The sequence below is a fragment of the Bos indicus x Bos taurus genome, chromosome 21 (genome assembly GCF_003369695.1).
Source record: "Bos indicus x Bos taurus breed Angus x Brahman F1 hybrid chromosome 21, Bos_hybrid_MaternalHap_v2.0, whole genome shotgun sequence".
Lineage (NCBI taxonomy): Eukaryota > Metazoa > Chordata > Mammalia > Artiodactyla > Bovidae > Bos > Bos indicus x Bos taurus.
In genome coordinates this window covers 47600905-47624697 of record NC_040096.1, presented here as the reverse complement: position 1 = coordinate 47624697, position 23793 = coordinate 47600905, and the positions used below count along the sequence as shown (strand labels likewise).

The window sequence follows — 23793 nt, the reverse complement described above, 5'->3', positions numbered from 1 at the left end:
TTCTAAGATTATTTCAATAGTCTAGAGGAATAATTATTTCAACAGCCATGAGGGATGATGAGGGCCTGAATTAATGACGTTAACAAGGGAAGAGTGGTGGGAATCAGAAGACACTTAGGCAGTAGACAACAGAGACTGATGGCAACGTGAACGTGAATGACAAGAAAGAGTGAGGGAAGAAGGAAAGGGCTGAAACTTTCGAGGACTATGATGGAGACAGGAAATACAGAATGGGAGGGCTTTCTTTTCAGAGGAGTAATTTTTCACCAAAAAAATCTATGACACAGAAGACTGTGATTTAATTTTCTAGGATGTTGGAGAAGACTTGGTAGAGAAAAGGCAGTTGAACTACTCCTATGGGTTTGATAAATGTGGTGATACTAATGATATAATTTGCAGAATGCTACAGTAACCGATTACAAACTACACAATTTTACATACTATCCAGTTTATTCTTCAAATAAACTCTCCCTGTGAAGTCAGTGTAACTGTCCAAATTTTTTCACTGAAAAAATTTTGCTTCAGGGGTTAAGTAATCTGCCCCAAATCTGACAGGAAATAAGTAGGAAAGCAGGGACTCAAACACAGGTCTGTCTGATTTGACTACAAATCTTGACTATCTTCTACACTGCAGCGAGTCTCACAGGACGAATACAGTTCTCATGAAGGAAAAGGGTCAAAGGCTCCAAGGAGAGAGGCCAACATATATAAAGGCATTTAGCCCTGAAAGGGTAGCGCCCTTCTGAAGAGTGAGACAGCGCAGTGTGAGTGAAATGACAAGAGGAGGGACTATGCAATACACATTGTTTTAAAAGCATCACATGTATTACCTCATCTAATTCTTACAACATTATGAGGTAGGACTATTACTATCCACATTTTATTGTCCACATCAGCATAATGTTTTAAAATAAAATGTCCTAGTTCACATACCTATACATTCTGAATCCAGAGCCTGAGATTTTAAATTAACATGTTGAAGACGTATGAGCATTTTTACTTATTTTACCATGATCATATACTAGTTTTATAATAGTTAGGAATGAGCCGGTGAATTTAATATTTCTGAAATTACTGGTGATCTTAAGAAGAACAATTTTGGTATAAGAGCTAACCATAGTGTATTGAGTAGTAGACGAGCTAATGGGAATTGAAAAATTAGAGTGAATACAGATCAGCTATTTAAGAAATTTAGTTATGAAGGGAGAGGGAAAATGTGAACATTTTTAGTTTAAATTTTGATTATTGCCTCGAATACTGATATATTTACAAAGGACCTTCAAAAATAATTGCTAGTAACAGTAATTCAGATTATATAGAGGATACTAATACCATCTAATAACATCTTACAAATTGGCTTCCTGGAAAGTTATCATCTTATATCCAATAAAATAGGCTGATGCCCACCATAATGTGATGAAGATACACTGCACACTTGAGGGCAACTAGAGATGAAAGACAGTGTATATAATATGAAAAGGAAAGCCTGATAATACTTCCTCTAGGTCTGATTGCTAGAAATCAGAATAAAAGATTTAACATTTAAATTAAAATTTAACATTTAACTCTGGTAACTGACATAATTATTGCACTTAAACCCTGTCCATGGTTGGTGCCATTTCCAAGTCTTGATTTGTCTGTTGTTAAATGTGAAAAATAAGGGCAATATCACTAGTTTTTCAAAAGGTTAAGCATTATAAGAGAAAATGTTATTTCTACTTCTTGGGGTACAAAGTTATTTCTTTTTTTTTTTACTGTATTTTTTAAAATTTAAATTTATTTATTTTAATTAGAGGCTAATTACTTTACAATATTGTATTGGTTTTGGTTTTGCCATACATCAACATGAATCCGCCACGGGTGTACACATGTTCCCAATCCTGAACCCCCTTCCCACCTCCCTCCCCATACCATCCCTCTGGGTCATTCCAGTGCACCAGCCCCAAGCTTCCTGTATCCTGCATCAAACCTGGACTGGCGATTCGTTTCTTATATGATATTACACATGTTTCGGTGCCATTCTCCCAAATCATCCCCACCCCCCTCTCCCACAGAGTCCAAAAGACTGTTCTGTACATCTGTGTCTCTTTTGCTGTCTCACATACAGGGTTATCGTTACCATCTTTCTAAATTCCATATATATGCGTTACTATACTGTATTGGTGTTTTTCTTTCTGGCTTACTTCACTCTGTATAATCGGCTCTAGTTTCATCCACCTCTTTACAAAATAATAAGATAGCTGATGAGATTTAAAAATGAAAGCTGACAACATTTCCAAATATTTTAGAAATCTAATGCTCTTTGGGAAACACAATTTTAGGGAATTTTAGTTATGTAAAGAAATTGAAGGATTGCATGTAAAGAAAACTTTGAAATTTAAAGTATTTGTAGCTTTTAAGCAAGTTGATCCAAAATAGATCTTGACTGTCAAAAGTTACTGATTTGTAATTGACAATGAAATGAGATAGACCTAAATATCTATCTTGGTGTTCTTAGAACATTAATATTTCATTGTGAATAATTATAGACAGTTGCTGGTCAAATATAAACTTCATCTTTAAACCTATAAAAATATAATATTATAAATCATAAGTTTCAAGGTAGAAGACATTGCTTTAAAGATTAATATGCAAAATTCCTAATCTGTTTTAAAAAAGTCTTGACTGCATATGTACCTGACCTTGGGCTATGAATCAAGATATAAGATATAATTTCAGGAGTGTGAGGGAAATGTTTGAGACCTATTTTCAAATAAGAAGTAGTGAGAAGTAAGAAATCTTGAAGTTAGCACTTACACTTCATACTGTAAAAATGAAAAAAACTGCTAAGGAAAAAGGTATGTTTTAGAACTCTTTGTCTTAGAATTTAGTGTCTTAGAATTGAATGCGATTAGGTGTGTAAATGATGCAATGCTGTTCACAATACATAAAAAAAAGGCTCTGTTAAAATGACAAAGTTCTATTACTTTAAAGCTGCCTAAGAAAATTCTGCTACAGTGTTCAAGTCTCATCAATTAACAAGCGATTTCATTATATGGTAAGTTATTTGTTATCATTTTGCTAGCTATCATTAAAGACTGATTATGCAGCTTTATTTAAATCTGAATAAAAATGCAAAGATTATTTAAAATAAATATCATGCACTATGAAAGCTGTGTTGAATTCTTCAGAGGAACAACACAAGAAAACGAATTTCACTGTACTGGATTCTATGTACCTAGAGGTCTCAAACTGCAAGATCATAGAAAATTTCAGCTCAGGCAGGATTACTCTGATGCTAAATGAATAAAATTAGTAACTTGCCCATCTCTTCCCTTTGCTAGTAACTTCATGCAGTACTTATGAAATGATTTTTATCGTATGGCCTCCATGAACTCACAAAGATCAATTACTAAGTTAAAAAAAGTTAAACACAAACAAAAATAAAAGTTGTTTGCCCTAAACAGTAACCACGATTCCCAAGTAAATGACTTTTTGACCCCAAATTTAAATACAACACGTAGTCTAAACACGTGCATTTGACTCAATCCACTTCTGTCTGAAACTATTAATAGCATGAATACATATTACTTAGTTGCCAAAACAAAGTGCTTTTGCCTCATTTTGTTTCGTACTTTTGAAATAATACAAGATCATTTTACTTACTTCTGAACTTTATCATTGGCCGTTCGGGAGGCCTCTACAGCATGCTGAAGCTCTAATTCCATGTTTGCTCGATCTGTCAGAGCTTGCTGCAGTTGGGTAGCCAGTTCCTCATTTTGTTGTTGAGTGATGGAAACAATGTTCTCTCTATTTTTTAAAGCTTCTTCATAGGTACTAAGTGTAAGATTAAACTGATCCTTCAGATTTTCTTCTTGGGATAAAGATTTGTGTAAACTGAGAAAATATAAAAATAAAAAAATTTAAACATAAATATGTAGGCTTACAGACCAATAATCTATTAAACAAAAAGCTCCAGTTAGAAAGATCCATTTCTAAAAATCAATAAAGGCATACTTAAATGGATAAAGTAATTTTTATATCATAATATTATACTTGATAATTATCCATTTCTCTGCTTCTAAGCTGAAAGCTACCCAGACAAATGATTATCTTTGCTACCAAAGCATACAAAAAGATGCTGTAAGACGTTAATTTAATTATATCAGTGTAAATATTACATTCAATTTTCTTTAAAAGGAATAGCAAAGAATTGGAAAATAAAGTATCTCTAGGTAAATAAAAGAATGTAATAAGCTGACTGCAAAGAAGTGAGAAGTAAGAGAATGGGCATCAGTTTAGTAGATCCAGGGTCTAATTCAGCTGAACACTTAATGAGAATGAATGAGGTTTGTACAAATACTGATCAGCCTTATACACAGCATTTTCTACTTGTCACAGTTGAGATATGAATGAGGTTAAGATTATCAGTCAGACCGCACAGAAATAATATGTATTCAGATATATTTTCTTTTTGTTAATGAATCTTACTCCAAATACACCCACTCATTAAGTCATACAGAGAAACAGCATATAAATTAAGACCAAATGAATGCAGAAGAAAACGCAGACAAATAGAATCCTAAAATGCTAAAGGTCAAATCTTTGATATGTCATTACATCTACCACCTGAGGTTATTTTGAAATGGCACCAAGCACCTCACTCAATTAAATAAAGACATTTTGAAAATATAAATATTTAATAAGGGGAAATTTAAAATCCACACAGGAGATGTTCTTTTTTTATTAAATAAAATCATTTCAGTATATGCATACAAAAGAAATGTCGATGGGAGACTCGAAGTAAAACAACCCAACTATATAATACAGATTGATAATGTTGAAAGAAAGTAATCTAATCCTTAAAGCTGCAGAAAGCTTGTCAGGGAACTTTAACTCTGGCTGAATATCTAGCCTAGTACTTTATCTAAAACTTTTCAAACTAAAGTAATTATAAATTTCTTCTTCTTGATTTCGCAACCTATACACCTCTCCAATGTGCTCACTTTGGAGAAGGTGTCACAAGGAAATAAGATGGACCTGAGGCAGGGACAGTTAGCACACCAAAAGAAATCATTCCAGAATTCAGCTTAATCTGGAAGAGAGAATGCTGCTACACTGCGGTCTAATGATCGATTACTGTGTATGAATAGAAATGGTGCATGGTGCCAGATTGGCGGAGTGCAAGCAAAGTGCCTTCCTTTGTGCTTTTTCACCTCCTTATTTATGTATCTAACTCTTATTTCATTCTTCTTTCTACCAATCCATGTACTTAAAAACTTCTGTCTCTTGCTCATTTTCCTATTCTTTCTCTGTCCTCTCATACTTTCTACATTCTTCCAACTTCCAATTTCTTTCAATCCACTCTTTTTGTTTACTTGAAAGATCCAAGAAAGGAACTAAAAACAAAACAAAACAAAACCGCTAAAAGGTCTATGTTCTTTACTTTTAAATGTCAATTACATTTTAAATTATATACTGTGCACAAATCTAAAACATTCAGCTTTGACAAAATGTAAAGAACAAAACACAGAACAAATACAGAAGACTCCAGTCCTTACCATTGATCCCCTTCCCAAAGGTAATCACTAATTCAACCTCTATCAAGATTAATATTGCCTGTTTTTGAACTTTTTGTCTGACTTACTTTAGCTAACATAAAGTTTATGAGATTCATCCTGTTGTTGCATGTAGTTCGCTTTTTAAAAAAATTCTATTAAGTTTTCTGTTACATAAATACACAGCAACTTATTTCACCACCCCACTGTTGCTGCCGTGAATAAGTTCTTGTACATGTCTTTTGATGGACCTACGTACTTGCTTCTTCTTTGTTTTGGTTTTTGTTTCCAGGTTTACTGAGATATAAGTGACATAAGCACTCATACCTGGAACAGAATTTCTCCTAAGGGTATATGTATGTCCAGATTTAGCAGACACTGCAAAGTTTCCCAAAGTGGTCACGCCAGTGTATGCTCCCATCACAAGGGAGTTCCAGTTGCTCTATGTGCAACCTTAGAGTGGGACTGCCAGTCCTTTAAACTGGCCATTTTAATAGGGGTACAGTGATATTTCATTCTCTTAATGTTGTCTTTTGATGAATACAAGTTCTTCATGCTAATGAAATCCAGTTTATTATTATTCCACTTATGGCAGTGTTTTCTTGTGTCCTATTTAAAAAAATCTTAGCCTATCCAGTTCCTTTGTATTTTAATCTTACATATATGTTCCTCATTTAAAACTTAAAGTCAGTCAGGTTATTTTGGGAATTCTGCATTTCTTTATGATACCTAAAACACTCTCTAGTATATTATAAACAATTAACTATTAAGAATCAATGACTCAGTTTTAAAAATTATACCATTATTAAAGTCAATGTTATCCCAATTTAATTCCCTAATCATTCATCATTTATTAGTCTTCTATCATTTAATTTTTTCCTTTTGGGGAGTAAGTTTATACTAGCAGATTTTAATTTTTCTCTCAGATGGACCTGTGACTGGGACCCTTTATTCTCAAGCTCAAAAAGCTACTCATCATTCAGCGTGTTTTGGAAACCTTTAAATCCCCATCAAGGGTTTCTCAGACTGAAGTAGTAGCTGGAGTGATCTCATAAAAAGATGAATTAGATAATGTCACTCAAAACCCTATAATAGTTCCTTGCTGAATTCAGAATAAATCTCTGATGATAATAATGAACTACATATTTTAACTAAACCTCACAACAACTTGGAAAGTCCTATTAAATATTACTTTTTTACTAATAAAAAAACTGAAGCAAAGACATAAGTAATTTAATTAATCTCACCCCTAGCAGAGCCAGGATCTGGCTTTTACACCCATCACAGCCTTTTACGTGGGCTGGAATCCTCCCCTACTTGCCATGGGCTGCAAAGCCTTCTGTCACCTGGTCTCTCTACGCACCACCTTCTAGCAGACATTCCATTTCTCAGGTGCAGCAAGCTTTTCCTGCTTGAAGCATTTGTTTGGAATGCCTTTCTCGCCATGCTTCTGTGTGACTAAGCTCCTAGGGCTCAGCATAAGTACTGCTTTCTCAGATAAAACTTTTATGTCTCTTCATTTAAATTTATATGTTCCCTCATAGAACCTCTTTTCCTTCTTAGAACTTACAACACTTTGCAGTTTTTTTCAGTATCATATGATTTACTTTCTAATTCCAACATATTAACTTACATAGGGAAATTTTATGGGAAGAATATATTCATAAACTTCAATAAATCAGAATGTTTATAATTTAGGGAAATTTTCTTAGAGGAATAAAGGTGAAGTAGAGTGGATATATTCCTAGTGTGTATAAATCTATAACCACTGAAGTAAGTTTTTGTTTTAGTGCTGTTCTTCCGCAGCCCCATGGACTGTATCTCGCCAGGCTCCTCTGTCCTTGGGATTCTCCAGGCAAGAACACTGGATTGGATAGCCATTCCCTTCTCCAGGGGATCTTCCAGACCCAGGGATGGAACCCGGGTCTCCTGCACTGCAGGCAGATTCTTTACCATCTGAGTCACCAGGAAAGCCTGCACTAACACTTTTCTTCAGAAAGTTCTTCCCTGAATTGACAAGAGGGTCACACTGGTTAGTTTTCTTCAGAGTCTTATCACATTTAACCTCTGTTCCAAGTTGATTGAGATGCATTGCTTTTCAGATGCATCTTTTCCCATACAGCAGCATTACAATTTAATGGCACTTAAATGACATTGTATAGGAAAGTATTTTAAGTCGCAGTAAGAATAAATGATAAAACAACAGCAGAAAAGCTGTTAATCACCCCCAGAAAGAGTGTGGCTTACAGGGCATTAACACCGGAGGGTAACGAACCCTATTTATTATGAAGATAATGAAGTAACATAAAAAATTAAATTAACTCTTTCAGTTTTGAAACTATGTAATTCTTAGCGAATGTCTCTATAGAAAGTGAGCCTTTAAAAATATTTTTACCAGCATTTAATGAGTAGAGGCCAGAGATGTTGCTAAACATCCTACATTGCAGAGGACAGATCCCCATGACAAAGAATTATCCGATCTAATACGTCAAGAACGTCAAATCTGGTAAACAAAAAGAGACTGGATTTGGATTTTGAAGAAGGAGATTCAAATTTCAGTCTTGCTGTTCACTCTGTCTGAAAAATACAGTACCCCTTTGACTGTTATCTTCAACTCTAAAATAATGAGAAAAACCTCATTAAGTTTATATGAGAAAAAATGAGGTAATCTATCTATATGAAAATATCTAGCACAACACCTGGAAGAAACCAGCTATTTATACACTATATAATTTTTTACATTATATAATTTTAAAGAAATAATTTATATCTAATTATTTTGTATAAGATATCATATAAGACTTAGATATTTTATAAATACTATGATTAAAAAAACCTACTTGTTGCTACAGATTTTTCATGAATTGGGAGAAGTAACTTAGTTTTCCTAACCTTATCACTCACTGATAACATTATTAAATCATTAAAAAAAAAAACAACAGGCAGGTTTGGCTTGTTTTACTGAATAAAAATAAATAAAGACAAAGCCAGTATGGAAAGCAGAAGTATGAGCTATGCTGTCCTAACTACATTTTCTGAGAAAACAGAGCCTCTTTTTTACTTCCCAGTTTATTTCATCAATTAATTTAATCTGAGTTGCTAACTTACTGTCAGTATCTTTTCTCTGAATAACTTCTTTTAACATTTCCTGCAAGGCAGGTGTTTTGGTGACAAGCTCCCTCAGGTTCTGTCTGTCTAAGAAAGTCTTTACTTCTCCTTCACTTTTGGAGGGTAAGTTCCCTGGATGTAGAATTCTAGGCTGATGTCCCAAGGTTTAGTCTGACAATTCAAGGTGCTCCAAAACTCTGTTCTGCTTTTCTTTTCAGGCTTCATCCTATCTATGCTATCAAAAATTTTTAATTCTAGTCAAATGGTAACATAAACTATTCTTTAAAAACACCCTCACACTTTTCACTATAGATTACTGCTCACACTGTTGCCTCTACTATGAATGCCTGATCACTACACTTTAAGACCCAGATGAATAGTCACAACCATCATGAAGTCACTCTCCCATATCCTGCCAAGGAGACACAACTTCATCACTTTCCACTATCTTTCATACCTACTTTATGCTTGTCTTATCTTTTCTACTTTAATACTTTTGCTCTTCTTTATTTCCTTCTATGGCCAAGCACAGTGGCTTTTCTGTAAGAGGCTGGCAAAAATTATCTATTGAACGTTGTTGCTTAAATGCTCCATTTGAACAAGTGGACTCTAGCGTTCTACAAGAGTCATATCAGTTTTACTTCCCTTCCTTTTGTCCTTATGTTTGTGCGAAGCCTCATTCTCCATTGCATTCCCTCATCCCGACTCCATTCCACTCCATTTTTGAGGAATATTTAAAAAGTTACTTTTTTGTTTTGAGATAATTACACATTCATATGGAGTTGCAAGAAATAATACAGAAGATGCCTGGTATCCTTAACCACCTTCCTCCCAACAGTAACATTTTGTAAAATTATAGCATAATAGCACCACCAAGATGTTGACATGGATACAGACAAGATACAAAACAGTTATTTCACCACAAAGATTCCTTCTTTTTCCCTATTTCCTTACCACTCCACCCTCTCCTTAAATCTAATAACTACTAATCCGTTTACCATTTGTATAATGTCATTTCAAGAGGGTTATACAAATAGAAAGGTTTGGGGATTTTCTCTTTTCACACAGCATAGTTCCCCAGGAATTCATCCAGGTTGTTGCACGTATCAATAACGGAATAATAGTTTTTTCTGAGGAAATGGTCTGTCACTTCTAAGTTTCCATTTTTATGTATGTAAACTGCCGCACAATTGCCCTCATCTCACACATTAGTAAAGTAATGCTCAAAATTCTCCAAGCCAGGTTTGAGCAATATGTGAACCGTGAACTTCCAGATGTTCAAGCTGGTTTCAGAAAAGGCAGAGGGACCAGAGATCAAATTGCCAACATCTGCTGGATCATGGAAAAAGCAAGAGAGTTCCAGAAAAACATCTATTTCTGCTTTATTGACTATGCCAAAGCCTTTGACTGTGTGGATCACAATAAACTGTGGAAAATTCTGAAAGAGATGAGAATACCAGACCACCTGACCTGCCTCTTGAGAAATCTGTATGCAGGTCAGGAAGCAACAGTTAGAACTGGGCGTGGAACAACAGACTGGTTCCAAATAGGAAAAGAAGTACGTCAAGGCTGTATATATATGTCACCCTGCTTATTTAACTTCTATGCAGAGTACATTATGAGAAATGCTGGGCTGGAAGAAGCACAAGCTGGAATCAAATTGCTGGGAGAAATATCAATAACCTCAGATATGCAGATGACACCACCCTTATGGCAGCAAGTGAAGAGGAATTAAAGAGCCTCTTGATGAAAGTGAAAGAGGAAAGGGAAAAATTTGGCTTATAGCTCAACATTCAGAAAACGAAGATCATGGCATCTGGTCCCATCACTTCATGGGAAATAGATGGGGAAACAGTGTCAGACTTTATCTTTTGGGGCTCCAAAATCACTGCAGATGGTGATTACAGCCATGAAATTAAAAGACATTTACTCCTTGGAAGAAAAGTTACGACCAACCTAGACAGCATATTGAAAAGCAGAGACATTACTTTGCCAACAAAGGTCCATTTAGTCAAGGCTCTGGTTTTTCCAGTGGTCATGTATGGATGCGAGAGTTGAACTGTGAAGAAAGCTGGGCACTGAAGAATTGATGCTTTTGAACTGTGGTGTTGGAGAAGACTCTTGAGAGTCCCTTGGACTGCAAGGAGATCTAACCAGTCCATCCTGAAGGAGATCAGCCCTGGGTGTTCTTTGGAAGGAATGATGCTAAAGCTGAGACTCCAGTACTTTGGCCACCTCATGCGAAGAGTTGACTCATTGGAAAAGACTCTGATGCTGGGAGGGATTGGGGGCAGGAGGAGAAGGGGACAACAGAGGATGAGATGGCTGGATGGCGTCACCGACTCGATGGACATGAGTTTGAGTGAACTCCGGGAGATGGTGATGGACAGGGAGGCCTGGCGTGCTGCGATTCATGGGGTCGCAAAGAATCGGACACGACTGAATGATTGAACTGAACTGAACTGAGAGCTGTTCATAGTAATCTCTTATTGTTTTTATTTCTGGAAAGTCCATAGTGATATCCTGTCATTCCTGATATCATCATGTGTCTTCTCTCTGCTCTTATGTGCTTCTTTCTGTTCCTATTTTTAATATTTCCTCCTTCTGCTTGGTTTGTATTTATTTTAATGTTCTTTTTCCATATTCTTGAGGTAGGACCTTAGATTGTTAATTTGATACATTTCAAATTTCCCTAAGGTATGAATTTAGTGCTAAAAATTTCCCTCTCAGCATTGCCTTAGCTGTGTCTCAGAAATTTTGCTATGTTGCAGTTTTATTTTCATTCACTTCCACATGTGTGTGTATACATATATATACACACATATATACATACATATATATATTCTAATTTCCCTTGACAATTCTCCTTTGACTTTTGATTATTTAGAAATGTGTTGTTTAGTTCCCAAGTGTTTGGAACTTTCTTGTATCTCCTTGCCACATAAGGTAACACTTAAAGGTTCCAGTGATTTAATGTGGATATCTTTGAGAAGAGGCATTTTTGGCCTATCGCAATTAATAAAATCAATAAACCTCATGCCAGGCTAACCAAGAAAAAGAAGATAAAAATTACTAATAGCAAAATGAAAAAGAGGTCTTCACTGATCCCAGGCACGTTAAAAGTAACATTATGAACAACTCTATGTCCACAAATTTAATAACTTAGATAAAATGGACCAAATTCCTTGTAAGATACAAACTAACAAAACTCATACAAGGAGAAATAGACAGTTTGAATAAGTCTTTAGCTATTAAATGAATTAACAGTCAATGATATACCAAAAAAGAAAGCACAAGGCCCAGATGAATTAATTAAACATTTAAGGAAGAAGTGATACCAATTCTTTTTCTTTTGATATCAATTAGCTCTTCATAATCTCTTCCAGAAAGCACAAACAGAAGAAATATTTCCAAACTCAATCTATGAGTCCTGGGATTATCCCAAAACCAAAATCAGATAAAGATATCATGAGAAAAAAACCCCTACAGAATATTATCTCCCATGTATATAGATGCAACAATCTTCAGCAAAATATTAGTAAATCAACCCCAACACAGTACACAAAGAATTATGCACTCCAACACGTAAGATTTATTCTAGGTATAAAACATTAAAAAGTTGATTATTGTCATCCATCATAAAACAATCTAAGAAAAAAAATCATTTGATTATATCAATAAATGCAGAAGAAGCAATGGCAAAATCTAAGATCCATTCATAATAAAAAGTCTCAGCTAACTAGAGGGAGAAGAAATTACTTAACTTGATACAGAAATCTGCCAAAAAAACTCTAAAGCTAACATCATACTTAATGGTAAGAAATTAGATACTTTCTCCCAAAGATCACAGCAAAAGCAAACATATTTCTCCTTACCTCTCTGTTCAACACAGTACTGGAAGTTGTAGCTAATGCAGTTAGACAAGAAAATAAAATGTATACAGGTTAAGAAGGAAGAAATAAAACTCTCTTTGTTCACAGATGACATGATTGTCTATGTAGAAAATCTCAAAGACTCAACAGAAACAAAACAACAAAACTCCTGGAACTAATAAGTGACTATAACTAGGCTGCAGGATCGAAGGTTAATATAAAGTTGATTGCTTGCCTATCTTGCAGCAGTGAACAGTTCCAATTTAAAATGAAAACATACTACCACTTATATTACCACTCCCTCAAATGAAATATTTAGATACAAATCCAACAGGAAGAAAACTGGAATAAAAGAAATCAAAGACCTAAATAAATGGAGAGATATTCCATGTACATGATTAAAAAGACTCAATACCGTTCGTTAAATGTCAATTCTTCCTAACTTGTCCTATAGATTCAAAGAAATTCCAATCAAAGGACCAGAACATTATTTTATATATTGACAAACTGATTCTAAAGTTTACATGGTGAGGCAAAAGATTTAGGACCACCAACTCAATACTGAAGAATAGTCAGAAGAATGACATCACCCAACTTTAGGACTTAAAGCCACAGCAATCAAGACAGCATTATGCTGGCAAAAGAAGAGACAAACAGATCAGTGGAAGAGAACAGAAAGTCTTGAAATAGATTCATACAAACGTGGCCAACTGATCTTGACAAAAGAGGAAAGGCACTTCCATGGACAAGGAATAGCCTTTTCTCAAAGTGCTGGAACAAATGAACATTCAGACAAGAAAAGAATCTAGACAGAGAATTGACACCTTTCACAAAAAGTAACTAAAAATGTTTTATAGGCCTGAAGAGCAAAATGCAAAACAATATATATCTAGAAGATAACATAAGAGAAAACATATAAGATCTTGGGTTTACCAATGAGCTTTTAGATACAACACCAAAGACATAATCCATGAAAAAAATAGACATAAAACCTTATTAAAATTAAAAATTGTATGCTGCAAGACACACGGTTAAGAGAATGAAAAGACAATCCACAGACTGAGAGAAAATCTTCACAGCAACATGGATGGACTAGAGCTGATCATATTTAACCATATTTTAGTAGGAATCCAAAGTGACACGAGAAAGGAATTAAAAAAAGGCAAGCATGGCCAGCCATGGCATAATATCCAAATCAGACCTAACCACACCTGAATTCAGCCATGTCTAAGTTATAAATCGAAGCACCTTATCAGGTAAGATAAGCCCTACCTGTGATCAGATATCATATTTATGTAGACACTAGATAACTAAGCTATTAGAAATGGTGTAGAAGAAATCCCTGCATAATGTAGAAGATTGGTGTCAGTCAGCTTTAGACAAGAGTGATCTCACAGTGCTGAGGCCTAATTAAATGTCAGTGATCATAATTTGTCATCCTCCTTCTACTGAGATGGGGCACTCTATCTACGAACTGTCACAAAGGAAGAGCATCACCCACATAAGGGTCAGTTCTAAACAAAAGGTTTTGAGGAGTCTGGCCACACTCTTACTAGCCTATTTCTTAGCAAATGGCTGAGAATTATGTTCAACTATTGAAAAGCTATGCTCCATACCATCTGCATGAATAAATCATTCTACTAAAAATGTAAAAACAGCAGACCAACTGTTCTTACATAGGGTAAATATTTTTCAATTTTATTAATGATCCTAAATGACTCCCTTAGGAAAAGTAAATTAAGTCCTATTAGATATATAGTTTTATTTCACATTATAGAAAGCCTAGGATAAGCACTGATGCTGATCTCAGCTATGAAGTTTAAATAAATTCATTTTATGAGACCATTACAAAGGCACAGTGCTTGATACACAGCTGTTGCTGTACCGTTGTTTGTTTAATTGAGTTGTTGAGTAGGGTTCAGTCAGTACACACAGACTGGAAGCATGTGCTTTGCTTTACTTGGAATTGGGCGGCTGCATGGTGACATGTCAGGCCCTGCTTCCCCTCCTCACGTAAATGAATGACTAGTGTGTGCTGGGGCACTTTGCTAGAGCTAGAATAGTGACTAAACACACATTTCAAATGATTGCAAGTGCTATCAAGGAAGGAATGTGACATTTGAGTTGAAATTTAAAGGTAAGAGTAGCACTAACTAGAAGAGAGGTGATGGAAACATTTCAGGCACAGGTAAGAGCATATACCAAGGCTTCATAATAACACAATGCTCTTATTACATAGTAAGTAAGTAAGCAAGTAAGTAAGTGTTAGCCGCTCAGTCATGTCCGACTCTGCAATCTCATGGACTGTACCCCACCAGGTTCCTCTGACCATGAAATTCTCCAGACAAGAATACTGGAGTGGGTTGCCATTTCCTTCTCTTATTACATAAGGATATATTATATATTTATCTATTTATCTGTACTTTATATATATAATAAGGATGGCTGATGAGCTCAATGAAGCCCAGCTACAACCAGTGTTTGTATCACTGAACAAGTGGTTGGGACTAGATCACAGAGGGCCTTTTCAGAACATGAGGAGGATTTTGCTTCTTTTCCTAAGGCAAATGAGAAACTCCTGAAGGATTTTAAAGAGAGGGGAACAAGATTTACCTTTTAAAACAATTGCTCTAGTCTGGGTAGGGTGTGTTTTGTGTCTGTTCATTACCTTATATGACAAACAGCCTCTAACTGCTCAGATGCACCTTGCTTCTTCTCTGAGTGCAATTTCAAGGGCATGGAATTATATTGAGGCTTCCCTGGTGGCACAGACAGTAAAGCGTCTGCCTGCAACGTGGGAAACCCGGGTTCAATTTCTGGGTTGGGAAGATCCTCTGGAGAAGGAATGGCAATCCACTCCTGTATTCTTGCCTGGAAAATCCCACGGATGGAGGAGCCTCGTAGGCTACAGTCCATGTGGTAGCAAAGAGTCAGACACAACTGAGTGACTCCACTTTCTTTTCAAATCTGGGAAATAAAGTTCTAGAACTCACATTTTATTTATTTCCTTGGGCCAGATATTCCATTTATGAAGTTTTTTGTTTCGTTCTGTTTTCTACCAGAGATTTTGACTAAGTTCAAAGGTATGCTAGTCTGGTCTAAAAGATGAGAATTTTCTTGGACTTACTTTGGGATCATCTCATTTAGAATCAAACTGTCTGTGCTTCCTATCTTCACCTCAAATTCTATTCAAGGCTCTGCTATCTGCTCTATCCACAACTGCTCCAACGATGGTATTGCTCATTTTTCAATCTCTATGTTTTATTATCTAATAGAAGCCAAGTCTTTCTGAAAATGCTTTCTATAAAAATACACTTCGGCTCTTCTGCTTCATCAAAAGTATTTCTTGACACTTCTTAATCTCCTCTGGGAGCTTCTTTTTCTTTACCCAACTTTTAACTGTTGGTGTCTTCTCACTTCTAGTCACTCTCCCTTGATTTTAGCTCAGTCCCATGGTGTCACTCAATCATTTATTTTGCTAATGACTCCTAACTCAGAAGTCTTTCTCTCCAACTCAGATTTCTATCCTGAGCAGCAGATCTACACAACCACCTAGCAGACATCTTCACTTGGCCATCCTACAAATATCTACAACTCAGTATATCTAAAAACTAAACTCATGATCTCATTTTCTATTCCTCTACAAATCAGCCCTTTCTTTCCCTCTCCTCTCACTGGGTACTGCTTCTACTCAGTGCTCATGCTCAAAACCTATGCATCATCCTTGACATCTATTTCTCACACACAATCTAATCAATCCTTTTGACTTAAACTTAAATGTCCCTTGTATCTTTCCAGTATTTCTTTCTAGCCCCATTACCATTATCACAATTTAGCGTGTCTGCCATTATTTTCTTTAGTGGATTACTGCAGTAGTCTTCACTTGTTCTTTGCCTTGAGTGAGTTTTCTAAAGCACAAATGTGAATGTACGACTACTTGGATTAAAACTCTTCAATGACTCCTCACTGCTCTGAGGGTAAAGTCCAAATTCCTTAAGCATCATTTACAAAGCTCCTCATGCCTCTCTTTCTAGCTCATTTCTCATTATTCACCTATTTAATCTCTATACTCCAGGCCAGAATGAACAACTTTCATATCTCCCAGAACACTGACCTTATTCTCTGTTACTTATCTAGCCCCTACTCATCCTTTAGATCTCAGCATGGATATGAGTTTCTCTAAGAAATCTGACCTGTTGTCCAGATTAGCTGATCCTCTCACGTGCTCCTATAGTACTCTGACCTTTCAACTGGATAGTTGTGAAGCAATTTTTTTCCCCACCATTTGATCTCTAGTGCCCAGAAAAGGATTTAATAAATATTTGTGGAACTGACGGCCTGCTTCATGTGGTTCTTAATTTTTTTTTTAATGTTTTAATGGCTGACTCGAATCTCTGTGATTGGTGTGTGCTCTGCAGAATCTAAGTTATGGATATGTACTGGTCTATAGTTAACCAATGTGGCTTCCAGGTTGATTGCTTTGTGAACACTAACAATAAGAAAAAGCCTAAGATTTAAAAAGAAAATGAAAGAAAGAAAAGCAAGCAAAAATAGCTCCAATGACTTACTCTCCTCCGGAGGGGGATTTCACCTGACTCTCATCTACTACGGTACCACTGTGGATTTCAGCAGTTTTCCTGGAATACCAGATACAGTGCTACTGGACTCCCCTCTGGTGGATGAGTGAATATTTGCTCGTAATGAAATAATGTCTGAAAGGAGTCGTTCATTTAATAAATATTTATTGAGCAACTAAACATATAGAGTACCGAGTATACATTAAAAGCTTGGGGATATAATAGTAACCAAAGCAGATAAAAATGTCTGATCATACAGAGATTTTGCTCACTACCTTTATCTTTAGTATTGAATGTTGCTTAAGGCCTGCTTCTAATCTGAATCATTCTGCATTTTCTTGCATCTTAATGGCCTTGCATCCTAGATGAGGGATTATAAGGCAGATGCATAGAAAAGGAAGGAGGGCTGTAACACAATTCTTCTGGTGGGTAATCATTTTGTCTCCCTTACTTTCTTTTATATCTTTAATTTTGAAATCAATTTTACCATAATATAGCATAATCAACAAACGATAGCTTGTGAAATTTAAAACAGTTCCCTTTATAATGAATAGAGTTATAAGAAAATATCTTTTTTCATAATTTTGCTGATGATTTTGGCTATGGTAACTGTAGAGAAATGTTACTCATATACAGGGCTTCCCAGGTGGCGCAGTGGTCAAGAATATGCCCGGGAATGCAGGAAACACAAAAGATGTGGGTTCTATCCCTGGGTTGGGAAGATTCCCTGGAGTAGGAAATGGCAACCCACTCCAGTATTTCTGTCTGGGAAATTCCATGGACAGAGGACCTGGTGGGCATGGTCACAAAGAGTCGGACACGACTAGGTATGTGCATACTACACAGACTCACATACACCAGAATGATTCCCTTAATGTTATTAAATTACACATATGCTCTATTTAACTTATTTAAAAGGAAATCAATGTGGTAATTATTGTTATATTTTTAGCAGTTTCTCTGTACAATATGTGAAAATTGAAGACATGAATAAAATCAGTCCAAGCTATTATCAGACTGCTTTATCTACATGTTTTAGGGATTAGAGAGATAAACGTAAGGTTATTGTTCTTTGAGAGTTAAAGAACTCAGTAAAGCACTCATTCAGGTTTCTTCAGAAGGGAATATGTGATTTATCAGCAGTCCGATAAACACTAAACGTGCCTTATATCACATTTACAGGCATCAGAATTCTTTAAAAAAAAATGTAGCTAATAATCAGGTTGAATGTCATTTACTTTTGTTTTGGTCTCCAGGAAATATTGTTTACTTTGCTTTAAAATTTATGTGAGTCATTTTGGTTATATGCCTTTTTTAATTAGCTTGAAGGAAGCAATCACTGGGGAGAAAGCAGAAATCAATTCTGATCCGATATTGATAGCTACTGTGCTGTAAACTGTGTGTCCTTTCTAATTAAATGTAAACATGTTCAGTTCTAAAGTCCAGCGGCAATGACAACAGTCACTAGGAAAGATTGCCTAAGTACTTACTGCTCAACTGATTCGCCTGGCCTTTCTTTCTTTCATGGTTGTGCTTGTGCAATCATCGCTGGGGTGAATGCTGGTTGTAACTGACTTTTTTTAGGCCATCTTCAGAGAAAATATTTGACAAGAATGTAGAGTGCTCTGTAATACCTAAAGTTATTTATTAACTATGCCCTTCTGATAGCTAATCAATGGCATTGCACAGAGTCAAATCTGTTGCACCAAACTGCCTCCCTGCCCAAAGCTGAGTCTTGGTAAATATTTAATGGCAGTAGAGGTGTTTTGCTAGTTATCAAACTGATATGCTAAAGGACTCTTAAAAGCAACTTTATCTTGCCTTCTCTTCCATAAATGATTTGCTCAGCAATATAGTATGTAGGTGTAAAAGCATCTGGATTTCATTTTACTGGGTATCCTGCTCAGAAAAAAGACCAAATGAGAATATGAAAAAATGCTCATTTTAATCACTACTCTGTCACTTAAACATAAGAGGGGAAAACAAACCACCAACAAACTTCTCTCCTTGGGAAAATGCCAACTCAAAGCATAAAACCACCTAGCCCATTCATTGTAAACACTGCACCAGACTTTTTCAAAACTCATTGTAGGCTGCTGTCATCAGAAAATGTTATAAAGTTTCCGTTGCTACAGAGTTGCTATATGCCCTGTAAAAATCAGAAGGGATTTGGATTTTTGCTTTCTATTCAACACAATAAAGGTTGAGTTTTACACCTTTACCTTTTTAATTTCTGAATTCTTAGGCCCTCCTGTTTCACTTATTCTAACTTGTGGTTGGGCAAAAACAAACAAATAAACCCGATAACTTTTTTAAATTTGGAAGAAATCTTTTCAGGTTTAAATTTTATTGGAATATTGATAACTGTTTAGAATCTTTCTAGAAATGAGATTTCTAGAAATCTTTCTAAAAATTTTTATCAGTCTAAAAATTTGACACTAAATTTACTACTAAATACTGTTTTACGAAGTATGAATTTTAATAGTCTAACTACAGAAAGCCACAAATTATTCTCCTAAGTATCAAATAAGAACCTGTGACTCAAAGCATTGTATTAAATTAATGGCCTTTTAAGACGCATCCTACATCAAAAGGGTTAAAATTGAAAATAAAAAAGTGTGAAAGCAAAAAAAGTTTAAAGTTAAGCTTTAAAAATGAAAACATTTTACAAATGTGCCAGATTTGAGGTGGCAACACTGGGTTTAACAATACCTGGATGATCTGTTTATTTTACTTTGTGGTGGTCTGAAAGGAATGTTTATACATTTTTTTTTGGCCTGACATGGCTAGTGCATAGAACAGAAATAGCCACCTACTATCAGTGACATATGAAGTTAATTTTTAAAGATATTATTAGATGAACCAATTACTATGAAAGAAAGGTTTCTGAATCTTTTCTGAAACCGTTTCTAAGAGTTCTTTAATAATATGGTGCTTTAAGAGAGTAAGGTACTATTCAGTTCAGTTCATTTGCTCAGTTGTGTCCGACTCTTTGCGACCCCATGAACTGCAGCACGCCAGGCCTCCCTGTCCATCACCAACTCCTGGAGTACACCCAAATCCATGTCCATTGAGTGAGTGATGCCATCCAACCATCTTATCCTCTGTTGTCCCCTTCTCCTCCTGCCCTCAATCTTTCCCAGTATCAGGGTCTTCAAATGAGTCAGCTCTTCACATCAGGTGGCCAAAGTATTGGAGTTTCAGCTTCAACATTGGTCCTTCCAATGAACACCCGGGACTGATCTCCTTTAGGATGGACTGGATGGATCTCCTTGCAGTCCAAGGGACTCTCAACAGTCTTCTCCAACACCACAGTTCAAAAGCATCCATTCTTCGGTGCTCAGCTTTCTTTATAGTCCAACTCTCACATCCATACATGACCACTGGAAAAACCATAGCCTTGACTAGATGGACCTATACTCCAACTATAAGGCACTATATTCCAACTTTAAAAGGAGTTCATTTTTACATTGCTAACCTCTATATATTACAGTTTGGAAAGATGGCATAGAATATGTATGCTTTAAAATTAGTATTTCTGTTTATGTCTCTTGAAAATATGTCTATATTCATTTTGATATACATTATGTGATATAATGGTATTGCCCTACTTCTCAGAATTTGGCCAGGGACGCAGATCAGACAAGAATTAGGGGCAGGCCAGTAGGTACACGTCATAGGCCTCAATTTTAAATGGTCACAAAAAACTCACTGGAATAAATTAAAAATATGGAGGTCATTAACTCAAGTTGCACAGGTGACCAATGACTCACATAAATGCAAAAAAGTAAACTGGGTTACTTCCCTAAATAGATGAGTAACTTACCTAGAAATTTAGAATATTTTTTTTTGCCAGCTCTGATACATAATTGCATATTATAAAGTATGATAAATAGCACCAATTACACTTCACCAGACAACTAACTTCTGAAACCAAAACATATGATGTGATGCCATTAAGGGATTCAATTCTAATATGTTCAAAACTGTCTGGTTGGGAAATTTAAAAAGACAAGAAGCTGTGGCAGTACCTAGTAGGGGCACCCAGCTCAGACAGACTGAAGGGTAGGGAGTATAGGAGCTTCTTAGAAGACATTGAGTCTTGAAAAAGGAATAGGATTTGTTTATTCAAACAAAGACCTATAGAGGATGTTGTAGCTAATGAAGGTTGTGTGTTTCAGCACACTATGTGTGTATCATGGTGGTATGAGAGAAACTTTGCGGAAAATATTTAACTCATTACAGGCTTGCATAGTTGGCTAGTGCTAAAAAGAAACCGTCAGATCTTTGTAAAGTAGGTGAGGGAGAGACTATTTAGTGTTCTCTTACTGACAAGTGTTTTCTGAATCTAAGAGAGAGAATAACATGATCTGACTGCTGAAAGGCCAATGTGTGGAAACTCTGGTCTGGTTGAGGACAGGCTCGTTTTCAATGTCATCACTCATTCATTCAACAAACATTTATACAATATCTACTTTGTGCTAGACACAGTCCTAGGCACTATGGAGAGAGCAATGAATAAAACAGACCAAGATTCCTACTCTTCTGGAAAGTTTGAGAATGAAGTTTACTCAACTTTATTTAGCAAAGACACATCTGACAGCTGAGGTCCCTTTCTGGAGAACTAACCTACAGCCCTAGTCTGAGAGGCTCTTATCTCTCACCTATTTTCCACTCTATCCTCTATGTTAAGACTCCCCAGATACAAATTCTTCAGTTTTTAAAACTAATGCTTTATTTCAAATTTTATATTTTCATAATGAGTCCACTTTTTGTATTATATGTATCTCCAGAATACATTTTCAGTCAACAAAGTATACCTTATTGTAGTATTTTTTTTTATGGTAAAAGTATATGTAAATATTATGCAAATACACAAAAGAACATTAGTTACAATTTTTTTTAAATTTTTATTTATTTATTTATTTGGCTGTATCAGGTTGCAGATGTGGGATCTAGTTAGCTGACCAGGGATCGAACCCAGACCCCCTGCATTGGGAGTGCAAAATCTTAGTCACTGGACCACCAGGGAAGTCCCATTAGTCACAATTTTTAAGAATAATTCTACTGTAAAGACAATTCCTTGAAGGTAGCCTATAAAGTGAGTTTTCATATACTCACGCTTATTTTCAAAAAGATTTTATATTCTTATAAGACATTAGGATAAACTGAAATATTTTCAGATAATAAGAAAAGGTTTGAAATCATAAGTACTAGATTTTGTAGTACTTCAACAGCCATCTATATGCTGATAATCACTGCCTATAAGAGGTTTACTTTGGAGAGTGACAAATATAACTTCTAGATCTCTTTGAAGCAAGTAAATCATCAAAACAAACAAACCAACCAGTCCAACAAACTGCCAGTTAAATGACATAGCAGGGAAATTTTTATTGTCCTTACAATCCAATATTTAGCTAGCTTTGGATTGAAATAGTGGATTAGGATAAGATGTACTGCCGCTGAGTATACTATAACAAAGAATGTTAGGCTCCTTTCAATAAGCAAGATTGTATTTCCTTTATCTGAAAAATTCATAGCTGCAACATGCTTGTTTTTCATTTAATAAGTTTTCATTGTAGGTATGTATAGAACTTATCTGTAATACAAATATAAACACGGGCCTAACTATAATTTGTTCTTCACTTGGGGAATAAGTGTCTGATCTTGTTCACTACTCAAGAAAATATCTGCTAACTGGAAAGCAGATTCAACTAGAAAAAAAATATTAAAAAGACTGATTTGGATGGGTAAAGGACTGAAAGCTGGTCTTCAGCTTATTTATTTTATTTAGTTTGTTTCCTGCTATGGGTATGATAAATTCATAAATGAAAAGCTACCAATATTAACATAATAGAGAAGAAACCTATATTTTCATCTACATGAGACAGGGCTTCTGCAATATTATCAGCATATGTTACTTTTTTATAATTTATTGAAACATGTAACAAAAGAGAATATAATAACAAATTATTTTAATGAAAAAATGACATGTATATGGATTAAATCTAACTTGGTAAACATGAATTACCAAATTTGACCTACTAAAGAGATCATTCACAACAAAATGAAATAAATTTAAAAACTTAAAAACATGTAGTTTTCAAGAACACGACATTTCTAAAAGCACGCCCGTTTCAAAACTATCTGAGTGTCTGAAAGTAAAAAGTGAAAGTCGCTCAGTGGTGTCCGACTCTTTGCTACCCCATGGACTATACGGTCCATGGAATTCTCTAGGCCGGCACTGGAGTGGGTAGCCTTTCCCTTCTCCAGGGGATCTTCCCAACCCAGGGATCGAACCCAGGTCTCCCGCATTGCAGGAGGATTTTTTTTACCAACTAGGCTATAAGGGAAGCCCAAATCTGAGTGTCTATAATATACCAAATACACTATTAGCCCAAGTGTTATAAACTGCAGAGTGCAGTTGATAAGACAGATAATTACAATACAAATAGAGTGGAAGCACACCTAATTTGGCTCGTGAATGGGAGATGAGAATGGTAATAGATTTTTAAGAAGACAACAATTCCTTAAAATAAAAAAAAAAAAGCATAAGCAAAAGCTTTTTGGGGAGAAAAAAGAACAGCATATGGGCAACTATAAGCAGTTGGTGTATATGCGGCCTCAGCTAAACAGCAGGGAAAGGGCAAAGATGAAGTGGAAGAGGCAGTCATGGGGGAGCTCATGATGGAAGCCTTA

At 35.6% G+C, this 23793-nt stretch overlaps 1 protein-coding gene across 6 annotated transcripts in view; it reads right to left on the bottom strand.

The window, feature by feature from the left end:
* MIPOL1 (mirror-image polydactyly 1) overlaps nt 1–23793 on the bottom strand; it is a 313865-nt gene that overhangs the window by 49798 nt on the left and 240274 nt on the right. For all 6 annotated transcript variants that reach the window (XM_027520983.1, XM_027520985.1, XM_027520989.1 and 3 more), the window contains one exon: nt 3646–3876. In XM_027520983.1, the coding sequence (XP_027376784.1) occupies nt 3646–3876 (231 nt within the window). The remainder of the gene's footprint in view (nt 1–3645; nt 3877–23793) is intronic.